We start from the raw sequence: 19,140 nt of genomic DNA, 5'->3' as shown, positions 1-19,140 counted from the left end.
AGCGGGAACCACTGGCACTGTGTTGCGGGGACCCTCCGCGTCTCGGGGGGGCCTGTCCAGGCCCCGCCCCGACAGAGCGCGGGACACACATCACGCACTTTCCACGAAAACGCAGCTGGGGTGTCAGAAAGGGGGAGGGGCTGCCGCAGCCACAGGCAGGCAATACTCATTTCATCTGACGTGACTATTTGCTCCGATGGTGAATAAAAACTGAATTTGTCACTATAGCAACTGCCTCATCGCAGGGCCCCTCTCCTGCCTTAAATCATGAAAAGTATTGAAAAGACGTCCGTGGGCCCATGTGACGTGGACTTCATACGGCATCTCAGAAGGAAACGTCGCCTCACAATGAACTTGCATTTGTCAGTATGTCGAGTGCACTTAATCACATCGAACACACTTCTGTGCGATTTTCTTCACTTCTGAGCAGTAAGAAAACAGTATGAAGAGAAGGCTGCGCTGGGGGGGCCGGGGTGGGGGTGCGGGTCTCCGGGGGCCGTCCAGCGACTGTCTGCAGAGGGAGGCGACCACAGGAGCGCTGGAAGCCCAGTGGCCCCTGAACTCTGACCTCTACACACCGCTCAGTGTGGGGACCCACAGACCGGTCTGGACAGGCCCCTGCAAACGTTTCAGTGCATTTTCACGTGGGTTTCCCTTTCCAAACACAGGTTAGGAATATTTACAAGTAAGCAGGCTTTTCTTAGAGCTGATGTACTTTTTGCGTTTAGAAGAAAAAGTATCAGTTTTCTCTGTCCAGAAACGCAGACCAGAATAAAATACGGCGACCACGCACACAGTGACAGTGCTGGGAGCCGGGCTCTGGTGCCGCCGGGCCCACGTGAACGAGCAGAGAGGCCTACATGGCCAGGAGGGGGACGCCTGGCTCCCTCAGGGCCCGTGGCCCCCAGCACAGATTCTGTCCCCAAGCCCTCCCACACCCCGGAGCTGAGAGGGCCTTGCGGGTGCGGATGCCGCGAATCCCTGGACTGCCTGCGTCTGGGTTCCCAGACCTCCCTGGTCCGCTGGTGTCCACCTTCTGTCCTCTGGTCACAGCTGGCCTGCGGTTGGATGGGAAGGGAGCCTTGGGACGGGGGAGGGCCAACCGCATGCCCCTCTAAGGAGCCGCAAAGTCTTTAACCACGGGTTCGGCTGGTTCTTGCAAACACTCCAGCAGCACCTCAGACGCAGCTTGTGGCCTTGTTCCCCAGGAACCCCGCCGGCGCCGACATCTCTGGCTCACTCAGCAATGCGTCCTTGGATGCACTGCCTCCTTCAGCCAGTCCCGAGTCTGCTGCCTCTTCTCCCTCCTGACAAGACTGCCTTGTCATGACCCCTTGTCGGCCCATCGCCGCAGGGGACACCCTCCCCACCCCTCCTGCTCCTCTGCTGCCCACACACCCAGGGCCCTTCCTGTTGAATTCCAAATACGGGTCTGGATCCCAAGCCAGGGACATTTTTAATTACTTACTATGTCCTGCCCGTGTACATGCAGTGTCATATACGACCTTCACAAATGTGGCGCCAACTGGCATCTGTCTCAGTTCAGTGACCCCCCTTCCTGGGCTCCTGGACGCCTGCCTGCGATCCCTCCTCAGATAAAGTACGTTCTTTATGGGGCGTGTTTCCCCTGACAAACTACCAGCCTGGGGAACGCCCAGTCTCACGGGAACTCAGCCCACATCCCCACCTGCAGCCATAAACCCCACGGCCCTTCGTGGACGCCAAACCTCTTACCTCACCGACAGCCAATCAGAGGCTTGCACACAAGCCGCTGGAGCACCCCGTGACCCCTCAGGACCTGGTGTGACCCCCTAAGGAAAGACCTCAGCCACTGGCCCTCGGGGCACACACAGGCACCTGTCGGCTGCGCGGCCGCTGCTGCCTGTGGCAGCGTATCTGTTACTCCGCTTCTTAGCCTCTTAAACTTTCCCTTGTCTCTGGTACGTGCACCGGCCGGCCGTGTCCCCCCGGCAACCCAGGAGCCGCAGCGGCTCACGCGGCGGTATGTCCTCGTGCGTCCTCATGTGTTTAAAGACGAGTATGTGCTCACTTCCTCTGGCTGCATGTTCTATCTTTATTAAAATCGTGAAAACTGGTATTGAAGATAACATGACAAAGAACCACACACACTGAATCGACAGCCTCCTCCTGGTTTCGCTCTTTTCCTAGAATCACGTGGGTGGAACCACTGGGGCAGACTCGGCGACGTGTACACAGGACATCTCTGTGCCGTCTTTACGACTTCCTCTGAATCTATAACGATTTCAGAATGAAAGTTTAAAAATGGTATTTACAAAATTTCGGGAAAGGAGAAACCTCGCTCAGAACCCCCAGCCCATTCCAGGACGGGCCCCCCCCACACCTGGTCCTCGTCCCGCGTCCGAGCGCAGAGCTCCCTGAGTTCAGGCTCGCCACAGCGACCTTCAGTGGAGCCCCCCGATTCTGTTACGTGATGACGGTGATGTGATTAGTTGCCCCCGCTGGCTCAGTATTCAGGGCAGTTCTGTTTTTCCCAAAGCCCGTGTCTTCGTCTTCCCGCTGCGAACGCTCCTCTTGAGCTGTTTCTGGGAGCACGATCACCGGGCTGAGGGGTGAGAAGTTTCACAGGCTGTGGCTTCACACTGTCCTGCTGGTTTCTGAGAACTGGGCATTGAGTTTGAGCACTTCTGGTCTTTACTAAAGAAACCGAGACTGTCACCTGTGAGCCACCTCTGTCACCACCTCAGGGACGAGGCTCTGGACTAGACTCTGGGGGGAGGTTAGGGTGTCTGCCGGCTCCTCACCCAGGTCCACTTGTCCCCCGCCCCCCCGCACGGGGCTTCCTGTCTCGGCACAAATTCCCTTTGGCCGCAGAGCCGCACGGAACCACACGCAGTGCTTCAGGTCGGTGCTGCACCACCTGTGGGTCCTGCCCGAACACCTGTAGGAATTTACTGAGTGCGATGAAGGCAGGTGCCCCTTCCACCCACCGTGTGAAAAGGGACACTTGTGGGTTTGACCATGCCCCCTCGACCTGACGACCACATGGAGCTCTGCCCCGGTCCCCCCGGGGGGTTTACTGTGGTGCCTCCTTCACGTTGGAAAGGCCCCTCAACACCAGATCATTCCTGAGTCCATGCGACTGCAAATGGGCCTCTGGGGACCTGGCGGGACACTGACTCGGCCTGAGCATCCCTGTGACTCGGGCCATCACCGCCTGCATTTCTGCCCCCGGCCTGGCCCACGTCTGCTCGTAACACCCAGCTCCTCTCAGGGGCTCCCGAGACCACTGGACTCAGGTTTTGATGAAGCTGTTTAGAGTAGTGGCTTCGGGGTGGGGAGGGTTAAATCTGGGAGTCTGAGGTTTGCAAAACTTAACCACTGTACATAAAACAGATAAAAAACAAACTTCTTCTGTAGAGCACAGAGAACTACATCCAGTATCTTATAACAACCTTCAATGAAAGAGAACTGAAAACGAGTATGTGTGTGTACATGCATGACGGGGACACTGGCTGCATGCTGGAAACCGACACATGGTAACCGACTGCACTTCAGTAAAAGATAAATAACCAGGGTGCAGAGCAGCGGCTTCTCCCCCACCAGACGGGCAATGACCAAGTGGTGCCTGGGGAACACCCGTCCTGAGTCCCTGTCCCACCCGCCGGGCCTCCAGGTGACGACCGTTGGGGACCCGCACGCCCGCCAGCACACACCTCACATAACGAGGTCACTTCATTCCTGGGGGAGGACCAGACCGGAGACTCGAGACTCTTAGGGGACTTTGGGGCTCGGCACAGTCTTGGCCACAAAATCCCTTCTTTGTACAGAGAAACCCACAGCCCAAAAGTGACAGAGGGAGGGGCGGACCTGGTTAAACCAGGGAGTGGACAGCGTGCAGGGCTGGCTCCGAGCCCTCCTGCCCTCCCCCAGCTAAACTCCCGAACCCAGGGCCCTTTGAAGTATCTGAGAACCACGTCTGACATCACACCGCACTGGTGATGGGTCCCGGACATGCTGCCCCCAATGTGGCACCGTTCTGGGCCGAAGGTCCCTCCTTCCTGCCCACCCTTCTCCCCGGAGCAGGTTTAGGACCCTCGTGGGAGAGGTGCCCCCTGAACCTGGAGGAAAGGACCTCCTTATCTCCGAGGAGAAGATTCCGGACAAACAGACCCCCCGCCCCCATTTGCTGCAAACCCAGCGTTTCTCCAAGGCCGCCCCGCCCTTACCACCCCCAGCACGAAGGCTCCGTGTGCCCACCAGGGACCTTCACCTCCACGCCCGCACGCCCCCCAGTCACACAAAACAGCAAATAAAGGTGGTGCTTTGCCCCTGTTCATCTGTCTTGGCCAGATTAATTTTCAGAGCCAATCAGCAGCCCTAAAAGGCTCCGGGAAAACTTTCTCCTCCCTCTTCCAGAATCTGAGCGGGTGGCACCTCCCTTCCGCCTGAGCCTGCGGTGAGGGGCTCGTCACCGCCACCGCCGAGGCGGAGCCCTCCCTGCGCTGAGCCCCAGGGCCACCGCTCCTCCCACTGAGCTGCTGGGCAGGTTGATGGCACCGTGTCTGTCACACTGATGAGAAACCAGGATGTGACTGGTTTCAGACACACTAACGGAGCCACACTCGCGAGTCTGCTCTCCTGGTGACACCGCCTCAATTACTTCTCTTCCAAATATTTGAGTTTTTCTTTGTAATGTTATAATTTTCCTTTGGAAAACACGTGACTTTATTAATTTGAAAAAATGAGAACACTTTCAAGATATCGGAAATTAGATTTTGAAACACGTCAAAATACCACCGATCTATCAGGAACGTGTGAGTGTACTGTAATCTGTTCATTTTCTTTAAATTTTGTTTTGAGGTGTTTCCATTTGGCTTAAAAGGTTTAATGCCGCTATATCTGTCATCACACGTTGAGTCCCAAGCACCAGGGAGAGATCCTGTGGATGCTGTCAGACTTCTAGCAGAGACTGAGCTTTACTTCCCAGAGTCAGGAATTAGCAGAGACATTCATACCAAATACATTTCAAAAAAACAATCAGAAGCATCGAAATCAGGCTCAGTACTGCACGAGGCTATGAAAATTAGGAAAAGGACTACTGTTGGCTTTTTAAAGACATTGCAACTTGCCCCTCTACTCCCATTTTTACTTCCCCAAACCCGCTCCAAATGCACGGACGCCTCTTGTCTCTGTCCAGACTGGAGACTGGTCAGAAGAAGCTACGTGGAATGTGGGACCCTGGGCTTTAGAACCATCAGGATGACCTCAGACAACTTCAAAGGTGAGAGCAATACTGCCTTTGAAATGCAACACTGCCATGTGGAAAAGGACAGGGGTCGGAGAGCTGGTCTCCAGATACTTGTGGGTCCAGGGAACCTCTGGGGACCCCTCACTGTCAGGGAGAGCCAGGGCTGGGCGAGCCTCTCACCGCCACGTTTCCATCAGTGGATGAAATAAATGGGCTGGGGTTTGGTCCTTGTCTGCCCCCAGGGAGGGTGAGGTCAGGCTTCTGGCCACTTCGGGGCCAGAGAGGAAGCAGAGGAGACTGGACGAGGACGCAGGGGCCGTGCAGTGGTTGGGTGGGGGGTCTGCCCTGCCCTGCCCTGTGCACTCCCCCAGCAGCCCACCTGTCTAGGCAGAATCTCCCCGCCTGCATGCAAGAAGGGCAGGCACCCGGAACGGTGACCCTCCGAGGTTAAGAGAAGCCAGGCGCAAGCCGGCATCACGAGTCAGATCCACCCAGGTCCCAGATGGCACTTTCCCAACTGACAGCGACTCCGTCTCCACCCGGGAGCTGGGAGCCTGGGCGGAGCCAGGCTGTGGCAGGACGCCAAGAGCCCGGCACTGCCCGGGCTGGGTCCACACCTGGCAGGTCTCCAGGGACAGATGTGCAGGGGCTGGTGTCTGCGCGTGTGTGGATCACAGTGAACCGGCTGGGGCTGGAGGTGTGACCTGAGGTCATCACCGTACACGTAACATAAAACTCCGAGGCCTGGGTGAGCTCCCTCGGGGGCGAGGGAGGAATCAGGAATAGGATCCAATGGGGGAGGGGTCTCAGCACAACCGGCCTCAGAAAGGAGGCCACTCAGCAACTCCGGGAGGGCAAGGAATCTGCGTGCAGGAAGTGACACTGGTGCCAGGAGCTGAGGCCCTGGGGACGCCCTGAACGGTAGGACCAGGCCTGGTGGGTGTCAGGAGAAGCCGCGGGGTGCGGACACAGTCTGGGAGAAGTTTTCCCGTGGAGGTGGGGGGGTGAGAAGGCCTGGCTGGGGAGAGACGAGTGTCCAGGCGGCTGAGTACCTTATTGAGGTGGGAAATACTGCAGCAGATCTGTGTGCTGACGTTACTCAGCCAGAAGGACGGAGCAGCGATGGCGCAGGAGAGAGAGGGGGCCTGACCGGGTGGCAGGAGGCGGCCCCGAAGCGAGGTGGGAGCAGGTGCCTCGCCCCAGGCCAGGGGCCCCAGTGTTCACTGGGCGGCGGTCCAATGAGGGAGGGGCAGGGCCTCTGCGCAGTGAAACAGGCGTCCGCGTCACAGACGGGACGACCATGCACGCATGCGCAGGGCAGCTGCCTGGGTGAGGAGACCTCCGACCTCCGCGGTTATGGCTTTCGAGACGATCAGCAGAGCGAGGAGGGGACGCGAGGACGGCCAGTGGGGTGGGCACGGGAGGACCCACTGCCGGTCCTGCCCCTCCCCGCCCCTCCAGCCCTTCCACAGACACGGCGGGCCCAGCCCAGCCCGCTGTCCCTGTGTGCTCGGAACTCCGCCCAGTAGGGGCGGATTCTCAGCACCAGAGCATCCTCTGACTGGGCCGCCCCGATGGCCTCACCCCAAGCCAGTCTGGATGCGTTCCCAGTCTCTGGACACCACGTGGCACCAAACAGGACCCCACTGGACGGGGCTGAGGGGGCAGGAGAAGAGGGGCCGAGGATCCGAGCCCTCCAGCCCGGGCGCGGGACCTCCCAGCCACCTGGCCCTTCCCACCACTGTCCCCGCACCTCCACGGGTACACACGGTCTTGGGGCCCCACAGACCCTTGGCCTCTCCCCAACCTCACGGGTTGCTAAAGTCACACACAGTGCATTTTGGGTTTCGGCCGGAAAAGACCAGGATGCCCTCCGCTGCCAAACCGCTCATCAGGCCGGCCCTCCCCGCGCTGACGCGTCTCTGCGGTCCCCGGTCTCCTGCCTGCGCTCGGCAAGGAGCCCCCGCCCCTACTTGCCAGGCAGGGAGCCTCCGTCTAACAAGAACTGGCGGTTAAGTGAGTTCTCATTTCAGGAGCCAGACTCACAGCCACTGAACAAGGGCTTCCCCAGGAGAAGAAGACAGCGGCCGATGTCGGAGTGGCTCCGGGAGGAACCTGCTGCAGGCCAGGAGCGCCGTGAACAAGTGCACTTCATGTTAATCAACCGCCAGGCCGTGAAGCCAAGCCCTGCAGACGCGGCGCAGGTTGGTTTCGGGCCGTGCTGACTTCTGAGTGGCCGCATACTGCCCCTGAGAGGGAGCACGCCCGCCCCGCGTGAGTGCAATTCACTGCGGGGCCCGAGACCGGGCACCCGCGTACTGGGTCCCCGGGGCTCAGCGCCGTCAGCCCTCACTGCTGACGGGGCGTTTGGCCAAGGGCTCCCTTCTGACGCCCGCACAGCAGCATCAGGACAAGGCCCTGGATTCGCCGCAGAGACACTCTCCTTGCATGCTGCCCCCACCCCACACACGTCTTTAACAAGGAAGATACAAGTGCCCCCTCAACCCCAGAGAAGAGCCATTTCTCTCGGCCACAAACTCAGCAACTGTGAACCATCTGAAGAAGGAAGTACAGGTTTCCAAAAGTTCCAACCTTTCCTTAGCCATGACTGTTGTTTCTCGGGGAGACACCAAATTACAATTTCAAAGGTAACCAAAACCAAAACTGTCCAATTAGCCAGGCATCGTGGAACAGCGTCTCAGCCAATGGGAGGACCAGCCTGGCCCCAGCCAGCGGCTCCTCTGCTAACGCAGCACGACGTCGCGTGGACAGACCCTCCCACTGTTCCCCGGCCGGTGCTCGCCCGGCCTCTCCCCCAAGACCACACGGCCGCCTGGGTGTCTCAGCAGACAGCCTGCAGCTACTCACCGAGCCGACTCCTGTCTGAAGGATCTTCAGTCCTGACATTTCTTCCAGTTTCTCCTTGTTGTCAGCTGTTAGGAGAAATTAAGAAGTAAGAGGTCAGCTTAGAGAGGCAACGTTCTCAAGACACCCTGAGCGCTCCCTCTCTGGACACGTTCCAGGAAGGCCCCGCTCCGACCACTGATCCAATCAGTGCCGTGGACGAGCCTGGGCAGAAGGCTCCCACTGATTGGCCAGTGGATGTGTGCCCCCAGTTCTGCCCATAAAACGTTGTCTCAGGAAAGTCACAGCACCCTTGGGAAGACTGGGTGAGAAACTGTAGGCAGACCTGCTTTGCAGACTGCGAAGTCTGATTTTAGGACGACATGATGGTTGTTAATTATAATCACTGGAAAACAGGTTCTATTAACGAGCATTCTGTGTCCACAGAAAGGCTCAGTAGCAGGCAAGACTGAGTGATGCCTCCGTCCCGTTAGCTCTGGGAGCTGCTTCATTTATTCCCTCTTATTCCTGCCCCTACAAGACACATCCTGCGACCATTTAGCTCCGGTGCCATCCTCATCCTGGCCTGCTCCTGACTTAGGATGAGGAAGACTTACAGAGAACGCGTATCAGCCCAGGCAGGGTGAGCCCTAGAAACAGCCAGCAGTCGGAGTGAGAGCGCAGCTAACCCTGGGGCCCGCGCGGCAAACCCCCGGACCCCTCCTGGAGAAGAAGCTGTGTCACAGAGCGATTGGCCGTGGCTTACGATTCTGTGGAAATATTCCTCTGGATAAAGCCCCATTGTTTTGGAAATGAAAACCAGAAAGAAACGGAATTTTATTGCAAACCTTAAGAATGAAGAGTGCCTTGCAATTGTGATTAACACAGAATGAGAGAGCAAGAAAACAGAAATTACTTTCACCCCTTATTGTAAAATGCCCACGTTAGTCCTGGGGGCGACACTGTATCTGTTCCAAGGACACACACCCCAGGTCCTGCTGCAGCCGGCCTCCCCTGCCTCTGGGGCCCTCCAACCGTCTCCCTTGGATGGAGGAACGCCACTTCCACGTGTGGGCAGTTGTGCGGGCACTGAGAGAGGGGCACACCCCCGGCCCGGGGTCGGAGCAGCAGCACTTTAAGGGGCTCTGAGCTGGGTGGCGGCGCCAAGGGGGCAGGGAGGGGCGGTGGCCCCAAAGTAAACCCTGGTGGAGGGGAATATTCTGTAAGAGGCAGAGCACAAAGCAATTGATTTTAATGTTCTCTTGCGAACAAAGGAGACATTTTATTGAATGACAGGCCACTCTGGGGGGATAACAGCGAGTCTTCAGCAGACTGAGGAGCACAGAGCACATAAAGACGGGAATTAAAAATACTCCATTTATTGCCTCGGAGAAGTAACAGACAGTTCAGGCTCTGGAATGAACAAACCAGCCTGGCAACACTTCCGCAGGTCACCCAGTCTGGGGGCAGCGAACGTCCTTCCTAGAAACGGCCAGCTTGGCCACCGTGGGTCTCGACACGGCTGTGGGGACAGTACTAAGAAAGAGGGACGGGTCTGGCTGTGTTCCAGCAAAACCTTCTCCACCAAGCAGGGGGCCCGGGGTGACCGCAGGCCGTGCCCACTGGCCCACAAGTCCATCCCCACACCAGGCGGCAGGTGGGACGCTGGCCATTCTGCACCTGAGCACCTCCCGGGTCATCTGTCTGGGGGGACAGTCAGTGTCAGCATAGCTTCCAGGTTCCTCTGTCCCCCCACCAACCTCCCAACCCCCCAACCAGGCCCGGGCAGGTACGTCCCCAGGCCCTCAGCCCTTTCCCTCCAGAAACCCACCCGACCCCTCCCCTCCGTGAACACAGGACCGTCTCAGAGCTGCCAGGTGTGGGGAGACCTTTCCAGCAAAACCACGTCCTTGTCCTCAAATGAGACCAGGGCAGGCTCGCGCAGCCCCAAGTGGGACGGGGTGAGGGGAGTGGGGGAGGGGCTCTCACCAGAGGCGGCATTCCTCCTCCCCTGGGGGTGACATGACCTCAGCGCACAGAGAACCACAGAACGTAGTGGACAACTGGCTGGGTATCTAAGCCTTTGTTTCTGACATAATTAATTGCAAGTGTGTGGAATTTAATTTTTCATAATGGCTGCGTTTAATCACTGGTTCAAAACGTTCCTGGAAAAGTGAACATGATATCTGGGGAGCCAGTCCCAACTGGCTCCAGCCCCGTCTGGATGGCACTTTGTGTGCGAAGTTTAGGTCTTAACCCGCCATGCTTCCTCGATGCTAAGGTGTGCGTGTCCCCAGGGGGAGGAATCCGGCTCGGCGGTAGCGTGCGCGCCTAGCGCGCACGAGGTCCTGGGTTCCATCCCGGTACCTCCACTAAATAAACAATAAAACAAAGCGCGTGTTTCCCCTCGGGGCCCCTTGGCCTTTGCGCCCACGCCCTCAGGGGCCATGGCAAAAAAACACACATCATCGCTTCTACTGGAAAATCTCCCCGGGCACCTTCCGACAAGCTGCAGAAACTTCTGGAAGGGGCGTCCACCTCCATCGTCGCTAGAGTGACAGTGCCCTGTGGGGTTCTCCCGGAGCCCGTCTCCCGCTCCTGGCCGAGAAGTCTCCGTGGAGACGCGATGGGCTTTCCCAACACGCCCGCGGGGCGCCTTGGCGGCCGGGGCCCGCACCGTCTCTGGGACTCACACCAATGCCTCGCGGTTTTGCGCTCCTTTGCGACCTTCTCGGTCGGGCGTCAGGCCCCTTCCAGCGGTGCCTGCTGGCTCTGTATTTAATGTAACTTTTTGTTCCTTGAAATGTCTCATTGGTGGGCGTAGCAGACAGACACCCAGTGGTGCCTTTTCTCCAGCGCGTGTACAAGGCACCCAACTCCCCCTCAGCACAGCCCTTCTGGGGTTTCTGTTCACTTGTATTTATTTGTTGGCGCTCACACCGACCCACAAGAGAAACCGGCCCAGCGCTCTTCAGTGTGCTCTGCCGTCCTCAGGGCATCCTGGAGCCCTGCTCAGCGATGTTTCCACACGCTGTCATTTTGTGTGTTCCCTCGCAGGGTTCCCTACATGGCTGCACGGGTTCCTGCCCCTGCGTCTCTCCCGCAGAGCCAAACCGCCACAGAACGTGGTCTGTGTGCTCCTAGACTGTGTCCCTCATACGGACAGCACCTCCAACAGGCGTTCAGACCTGGCTCAGAGGCACCCCCACACCTCCGAGCACCCCCCCGCAACACACCTTCTTTCTGGAAACACGTGTAAGTTCAGCACCACCTCCACCTGGGTGCAAAATTCTCCCATTTTTTTTTCAGGCTTTGAGGAAGCATTTTGAGGGGGAAAGAAAAGCCTTTCATTGGCCAGATGTTCTGTCTGAGTTACTTCCATGGCCAAACATGGACCCTGAGCTGGTGGGCGTGAGCTGCCGGCAGGCCAGGACGCAGAGACCCCGGGAGAAGCTGCTTTAATAAAGGCAAGAACAATGCATAAAGCCCACTCTTATCTTCACGGGAGACAAAAAGGGTTTCCAAACACAAAAAGAAGTCCTTTAAAATTAAATTCACTAGATGAAGGATATGCAAATTACCTGGAGAAGCAGAACCCTACAATGTTCTCAAAATTCTGCAATAGCCTATTTAATTAGTATTTTAATTTATCAGAATAATTCTTTGCACTTGACAATTTATGCAGCATTCCATATAATTAAGCACGTAGCGACAGTGGAATAATTTTGCCTCTTTCTTTATCCTCGTGATTTTAACCTGAAAGGATGAGCAGAAGTCCCTTCTGTGATCTAAATTGCGACGGGACGACTCAATGCTGTGCCGCGCTAGCAAGCCCGAGGGCGGCGAGTGGGGGTGCGGGAGGCGGCAGACGCCAGGGGGGCTGGACGCCTGCAGGAAAGGGCGGGGGCGGTTTCTGGCGGAGCCACAAGTCCTGCTCCCGGGGGAACATCCGTACCTGCTTCCACCTTAGGAGAAATGCTGCGCTCGGCTACCTGCTTACACCCAGAGGCGTCTGTGGAAGCAGACAGGCTGGATGTCTGGGGGCTGCTGGTTAGACCCACCAGCCCCCCTTGCCCTGGGCCGGCCTCACGGAAACCCGCACGGCCACCATCAACCTTCCCTTCCCATCGCCGGGAAGTGACTCGACCTTTCCTTAGAGATGCCCCACGTGGAACCTGTCCGGCTGAGGTCAGTCCTGGGAGGGAGCAGATTTGGGAGACAGTTGACCTCGATGCTCTGGGTGCCCAGACCCCACAGTGCCCAGGCCATCTCGCCCACACCTCCCCTTTTCTGTGTCAGGGCCAAGGGGGTTTTCAGAGCCAGGGCCCAGGTGAACAGTGGTCCTTCCAGGGCCAGAGGTGAGCCGTCGACACCTGACCTGGAGCTGGGCAGGGGGTCCCTGGGCTGCAGCCCCGCTTAGTCTCAGTCTCACTGAGAACACGACGCCCCTCCACCCCCCCGCCCGGGGCCTGGCACTTGGGCAGTTGGTCCCGCCCCTCTCCACCGCCCCCCCCACCCCGCCCTGGGGCCTGGCACTTGGGCAGCTGGTCCCGCCGCAGACCCGCTGGGTGAGGGACGGGACCACAGCAGGACCGCAGGGGCAGACGCCTGCTTCTGTGGTCTTCTCCACCGGCCACCAGGACACGCGGGTGGGGAGGGTCCCCACATCTGGCCTCCTGTCCTCTGGACAACAGGCTGCTGCCACCTAAGGCCACAAGGGTTTGAGAGCAGGAGGGGCTGGGGGTCTGAGCCTCAGGAGCGCGGGGCGGGGGTAAGACACAAGTTAATTAACTTGTCAAGCCTGCTTCTCAGCTGGAAAGCAAAGGATTCCTGGCTCGAGAGGCCCCCTTTCCCAGCAGTGCTGAGCGTCCACCCCGGCCTATCTTCGCGTTTTGGTTTGCGGTCCTTCAGGTTTTCCTGGATGACTGTGGACCTGCAGCAGCCGCACACGGTGGCCCAGAAGCATTCTGCACCCAGAACAACGTCCACTAGTTACCAGTTCTCCTGGACGTCAGGTGAGACACCGTGTCACGAGTCCTGGTCCTGGCTGGGGGCTGGACGGGTCCTGAGGCTACAACTGCTCGTATTTTATCTTTATAAAAAAACTACAATTTTACTTCTTTTTAAAAAAATAGAATTAAAAGTTTAATTAACACTTTAGATTTAAAGATTGTTTATGAATTATATTTTGTCTAATAATTATCATAGTTCGTTTTGAAAATTTTAAAGAAAAATTTGTTTTATAATAGTTAATCTTGAATATTTTAAAGAAAAATATTAATTATATTTTGTTTTATAATAGTTCATTTTGAATATTTTTTAAAATATGACTTTTTGAAGGCATATAATTTTAATTTTCAATTTCATATGTATATTTTTGATAAAATTGCTTTCACATTTTATACATTGTATGAAATTACAGCTGGATCATTTCTGTCTAAATGCAGTTTTATGAAAATCTTTGTTAAACAATATTATTAATAATTTTGTAAAACAAAGTGAAGAAAATATATTTACAAATATGTTTATAAACTTATTGTATTTATACACAATAATTTAGGAATTACATACGTCTTTAACTCAATGCTCATCCAAACTCCGCTCAGCCAATAAGAGAACCACCAATAATTCAGTCCAACTGTCCTTTATATTCGGCTGATTTTCAGAAACAAAACCCATAGCTTTACATATATTTAAACTTTCTTTTCATTATGAATGTATAGTTTCCAAGTATGAAGGCGGAATGTTAACAGCTCATTCTCCTGCTGTAGACTTTTCACTATTAGAAACCCAGCAGGGTTTCATGCTCTGCGGGGTCCCCCCTGTGGCCTCAGGCTCCTGCCACAGGAGTCAGGCCTTCAGATCTGAACCTTGGCCGCGGCCCTGCCAGCCGGCCGCTCCTTCCAGCCTGGGCGCTCCTAGGAGTGGGCCCTCCTGCCTTGGGGCCTCTGCACTCGCTGTCTGTTCCCCGAGCTTAGAATGCTCACCCCCAGTGTCTACGGGACTCCCCTCCTCCACGTCTCAGCTGTTAAGTCACTTTATTGCCACCCAGTGTCAGCCCATCTCCCACCCCTCCCCACCAGCTTCCCTTTTCTGCAGAGTGGTTGTTCCATCCAACGCAGTGTGCACTTACTTACCAGTTTTCCTGCCTAGAAGGTGGCTCTACAGAGCAGTTCTGTCCTATGAGGCAGGCGGCCCCGCACTTGGGTCAGCGTCAGCTCGCCGGAGGCTCTCGGTGACTGTCTGTCAAGGGAACGGAGCCGTGACCCGCAGCGTGCACGAGGAACCTCAGCTCTTGCGGGAGGTTTCTGCGCCATCCCTCACTGTGACCGTGAGTTACCGTGTCATCACAGCCTCACGTGTGCAGGTCCTTTCCACACCCATGGTTGGACTTTCTGAATAAGCATCGAAGCAGAGAAGACGTCTAGGCTGCCTGCTGGACTTGGAGTCCTCACCACCGAAGGCGGCCCTCCGCGAGCTCGGGCTCAGGACCGTCGGGCGCGTTCTCAGTCCCCCGTCCCCACGTGGCCGTGCGGGAGCTGCCGTCTGCATGTGGAGCAAACCGCGCAGGATGGCCTGTCAGGCCCCGGGCTGAGCGTCGTGGCAGGAGGGCACCTGGAGTCTCCTGAGACCGCGGGCAGGGCAGGTCCCCGCAGCGGCACCCCTGCGCGGCGACAACACAGTCGCCCTACGTTCTTCACTTTAGGCTGGGTCATCTGAAGTAGAGTTTGGGTTTTCGCTAACTGTCAGAAAGAATTAAAATAACCCTGGAACGTGGCTGCTCTCCCGACACTGTTTACCAAAACCAGAGACACCATGTGAGGCTTTGCTCCAAGGGAGGGGAGGACAGGGTGGGCGCCCCCGTCCTCTCTGGGGGTGGGGGGTGGGCAGCACCTCCTCCTGCAGGGAGGCGGGCTCGTCTGCTCCCAGTCAGGGCTCCAGAGGCCCTGAGCGGGGGCGCACCTCGTCGTCCCCCGAAGAGCCCACGTCACTGTGCGGGCGGGGAGGCCTGACTGGGAGGGAGGAGCGGGCAGGGCACAGGCCAGCAGGACTCCCGTCAGGAGCGGCTGAGGCAGCCGGCTTCCTACACGGATTTCCAGTTTGGGGAGACACCCCCTTAGATATTTAAAACAACGCAACGAGGCTGGTTTCTACGTAGCCCGAGGCTCACTGTGCAGAAGAAACAGCAGCGCTGGTGTGGTGGGTGAAATACTGCGTATGGCATCCGTATGTGTGAAACTCCGTGATTAGACGTGTGTCGCAGGCTTCTGGGAAGCACCTCCCATGTCACTCATGATGACTTTCCCTTGACGGTTAGAAATATTTCTTCAGTTAATTTGTAATTCCAAAGTATCCATACTTTATATTTATGTTTGAAGATTAGATGTTTCATAAAATATGTGTTGGTTATAAATAATAAGACAGCACCTGTCCAGGTAGCCACCCTCTGAAAAAGACGCACAGCCTTACCATTCCATGCGGCGCTCGGGGCTCCCCCCACGGGGCGGATCAACTCCCCTGAGCTCTGGGGCGACGCTTCCCTTTTCTGCAGACCTGTCCACATACGTGCACACCGCTCACTTTCGCTGGGCCTGAATGTACTGAGATGAGACACTGTCATGCATGTCCTCCAGCTTGAGGCCCGTGCTGAGCCTCATGTCTCCGAGGCCTGGAATTGGCTTTGCGTTGGCGGTGACTCATATCTGTTCACTGCCTCTGGCTGCATTCATGATCTCAGCACATCCTGATCTGTTTCTCCCGCCAATTGTCCAAGCCAGTGGACCAGAGGCTGCTTCCTCTCCCTCTGCTCCTGATCGGCGTGGGCAGCCGTGGGCATCCCTGCCCATGGCTCCAGGTGCAGGGAGGGGACGTGCCCTGGTGGCATCGCTGGGACAGAGCCCCAAAGTGCTCGTATCAACTCACACTCCTGCCACCCGCTCGCAAGCGTTCCTGCTGCTCCAGACCTGCGCCTGTTGTCAGACAGACACTTGCCGGTTTGGGGGTGTCACGTTGCATCTCTCTGTAATGTCAACTTGCGTTCCTCTGTTACAAGCCAGGCTGCGTACCGTGCGTGTGTCCTCGCCATTCCTGCCTCCTCTCACGTGAACCTTCTGCCATGCCTTTGCCCGTTTTCCTGTTGGGTTGTCTGCCTTCTTCCTGCTCTGTAGGAGGTCTGTAAACATTCTGCACACTGAGACCTTGCCAGTTATGTGTTACTGTCTTATCCCCATTTGTGACTTGGCTTTTTACGTTTCTTAATGTTAATACAGTCTCATTTATCATTTTCTTTAAGGTTTGCGCTTTGGGTATCTGGTTGCAAAACTTCCCTATCCCAAGATCATTAAGATGTCGTTGTATATTTTCTTCTAAAAGATTTAGGATTTGCCCTTCACGTGTACGTCTGACATCCAGGGGCTGATTCTGTGGAGGAGAGGTTTTCTTCCAAGCAGACGCCTTGTTTTCGCAGCACAATTATGAGAAGGTCGTTCTCCCCTGATCTGCGATGCCGACTCCATCAGGAACCAGTTCCACAGGAGGGCCGACTGCTGGGGTCCTGCTGTTGGGGTCCCGCTGTTCCTGCGAGCCCAGGCCTGCCCCGTCTCCAGCCCCACACCGGTACCGGCTGCACCCCAGGACAGCAGGCCCCTCTCCCCGCTTCCTGGAGGGGGTGCTCTGGCTGCTCCAGCCCTTTGCACCAAGACACTTAAGAATCAGCTCATCAAGCTCCCAAATAAACATAAAAATATAACACAAAAATAAACAAAGCTGCTGGGGTTTTTGTTAAAATTTTTTTGACTCTGGAGGTTTGGGGAAATAACACCTTTAGTCCCAGTCTGTGCTCGTGTAGCGTCTCCAAGCGTTTCGGCTTTCTTTCACGTCTTTCCAACACGTTTCATAGTTTTCTCCATAAAGGTCTCGCATTGGAAAATATTCATTCCTAGTACCTTTTTTTTTCATGCTATGGTAAACAATTACCATTTTTTAAATTATATTTCCTAATTTTTTTCTAAGTATAGAAATACAATTGATTTTTGCACGTGACTTCATACATGGCAACCTTTCTCCACTATCTGACTAATTCTATTAAATTATCTGGATCTTCCTTGGTGTTTCTGAGTGAGTAAATCGCCTGTCAAAGTTACGTGTTTCTTTCTTCCTTCCTCCACCTTCCTTCTGTTTCCTGCTTGGCCGGTGCCGCCGTGGCTCCCGCAGCGCAACAGGCACACACAACGTCTTGCTGCTGCTCCTACGAGGGCACGTCCAGTGCTTCACCACGAAGCATGATGCTTCTGCAGGACTTTATCAGGTTAACAAACTCATCCTGTTTTGCTAAGCATTTTTATTATGAATGAACTTGCTAAATTTTAGCAAATGCTTTTATCTACATCTGCTCGGATGGCCAAATGAGGTTTCTTCTTTAATCTATGAATGTGGTAAGTTATGTTCATCATCTTCCTGATGTGAGAACTTAAACTCTTCACGACGTAGTCTTTAAATAAGTTGCCAGCTTCACCTTCTTGTGTTTGGTTCAGCTTGTGCACCTGTGTTTCAGAGGAAATTTGTCCCTAATTTCTCTCCCTTGCATTGTCACTGCTGAGTTTTGGTAGCAGGGGTCTCCTGACCTCAGGAGGTGAGGAGCCAGGGAGTTTTCTGCAGGACGGGGTTCACCTGAACGTGCGGAGTACCTGCTTGTAAAATACGCGGGCCTGGGGTTTTCCGTGTGGGAAGAACGTCAACTACTAATTCAATTTCTTCTTTGGTTATAGGATCATGAAAGTCTCCTGCTTTGTCATTTTGGTCACGATGTCTGCATGCTGAAGTGAGCTCTCACGGCACTGCCGTCCCTCTGCCGACCTCCTCTACGCTAGAGCCCCCCTGTGCACACCCCACTCGTCGTGCCCAGTGCTGTTCTGCCCTCCTCCCTTATCTTGACATTTATGATAGAGATTTCTCAATTTTATCAGTTCTTTCCAAGAAGAAATATTATTTGCCTGTCCTCCGTTTGTGTTTGCTCTCTATCTCGGTCATTTCTGCTTTTATCTTTATTATTTCCTTCCTTCCACTTTATTTGGGTTTATTATGTTGTTCTTTTTCATATTTCTTAAACTTAAAATGTAGTCAATTGTTCGAAGTCTTGTTTCCTTTCTAATATGAACAGTTGAAGCAACAAGTTTCTTCCAACGTGCTGTTTTTAAAGCAAACCCTCAGGTATTAAAATATACTTCAGTGTTTCTATTATCCATTATCACTGAACAGTATTTTTAAAATTTCCATTTTGATGTATGCATTCCCTCTCTCCCCCTCTCTCTCTCTCTCTCTCTCTCTCTATATATGTACATATAAAACTTTTTGTGTCTCATAAACAACATATATATTTTTCCAGTCTGTAAATCTCTGTTCTGATTGGGACTTTTGCTCCTTTACATTTATTGTGATTCCTCACATATTTGAATTCACTTCTAACAGCCTCTGCTGCCTTTATGTTTAAACGTTACACTCCCTGTTTCCACGTTCAGTGGTCTCGCAGAGATCTCGGTGTCCCCAGGGAGCAAACGCTCACGTCAGTGAAGACCAGCTCTGTTCCTAAGTGTCCAGAGACCCCGAGCGCTCCCACCCAGCAGCCTCACCTCCATTCAAATGCTACTGTTTCCACCCTCACTGTCTCAGCCCTACCTTGTTTCTGGCCTCATGCGGCTTTATTGCACACGGCAGACTCTGTCCCCACATTTGCTGCTCTCTTTGCTCCTTGTTCTTCTGCACCCCAGGTCTTCCTTAGGGGGTTACTTTCTTTTGCATGTGGTAAATCTTTAGAATTAACTTAAATGAAAATCTCTTGGTGACAAACTCTTTTTTTTTTTTTCCCTGAAAGTATCTTTATTCAGCCCTTATCTTTAAGCCGTCGGTTTTGGACAGCACTTTTTCTGGGTACAATTTGAGGTGGACAACAATCCCCCAGTGATGTGACGACGTTGCTCCCCACTGTCTTCTGGTTCGTTTGGCTGCTGAGACATCAGCGGTGGCTCAAACTCCCATGCCTTCCTGGGCAGCTGTCTCTCATCCTTGGC

General features: G+C 54.9%; 1 protein-coding gene across 2 annotated transcripts in view; it reads right to left on the bottom strand.

The window, feature by feature from the left end:
- The window catches only part of PTPRN2 (protein tyrosine phosphatase receptor type N2), a 519,628-nt gene that overhangs the window by 215,423 nt on the left and 285,065 nt on the right, over positions 1–19,140 (bottom strand). For both annotated transcript variants that reach the window (XM_064487140.1, XM_064487141.1), the window contains exon 12: positions 8,099–8,163. In XM_064487140.1, the coding sequence (XP_064343210.1) occupies positions 8,099–8,163 (65 nt within the window). The remainder of the gene's footprint in view (positions 1–8,098; positions 8,164–19,140) is intronic.

This window comes from Camelus dromedarius, chromosome 7 (assembly GCF_036321535.1).
Source record: "Camelus dromedarius isolate mCamDro1 chromosome 7, mCamDro1.pat, whole genome shotgun sequence".
NCBI lineage: Eukaryota > Metazoa > Chordata > Mammalia > Artiodactyla > Camelidae > Camelus > Camelus dromedarius.
Note: the sequence above shows the minus strand (reverse complement) of the source record. Positions and strands in the feature narration are given on the sequence as shown.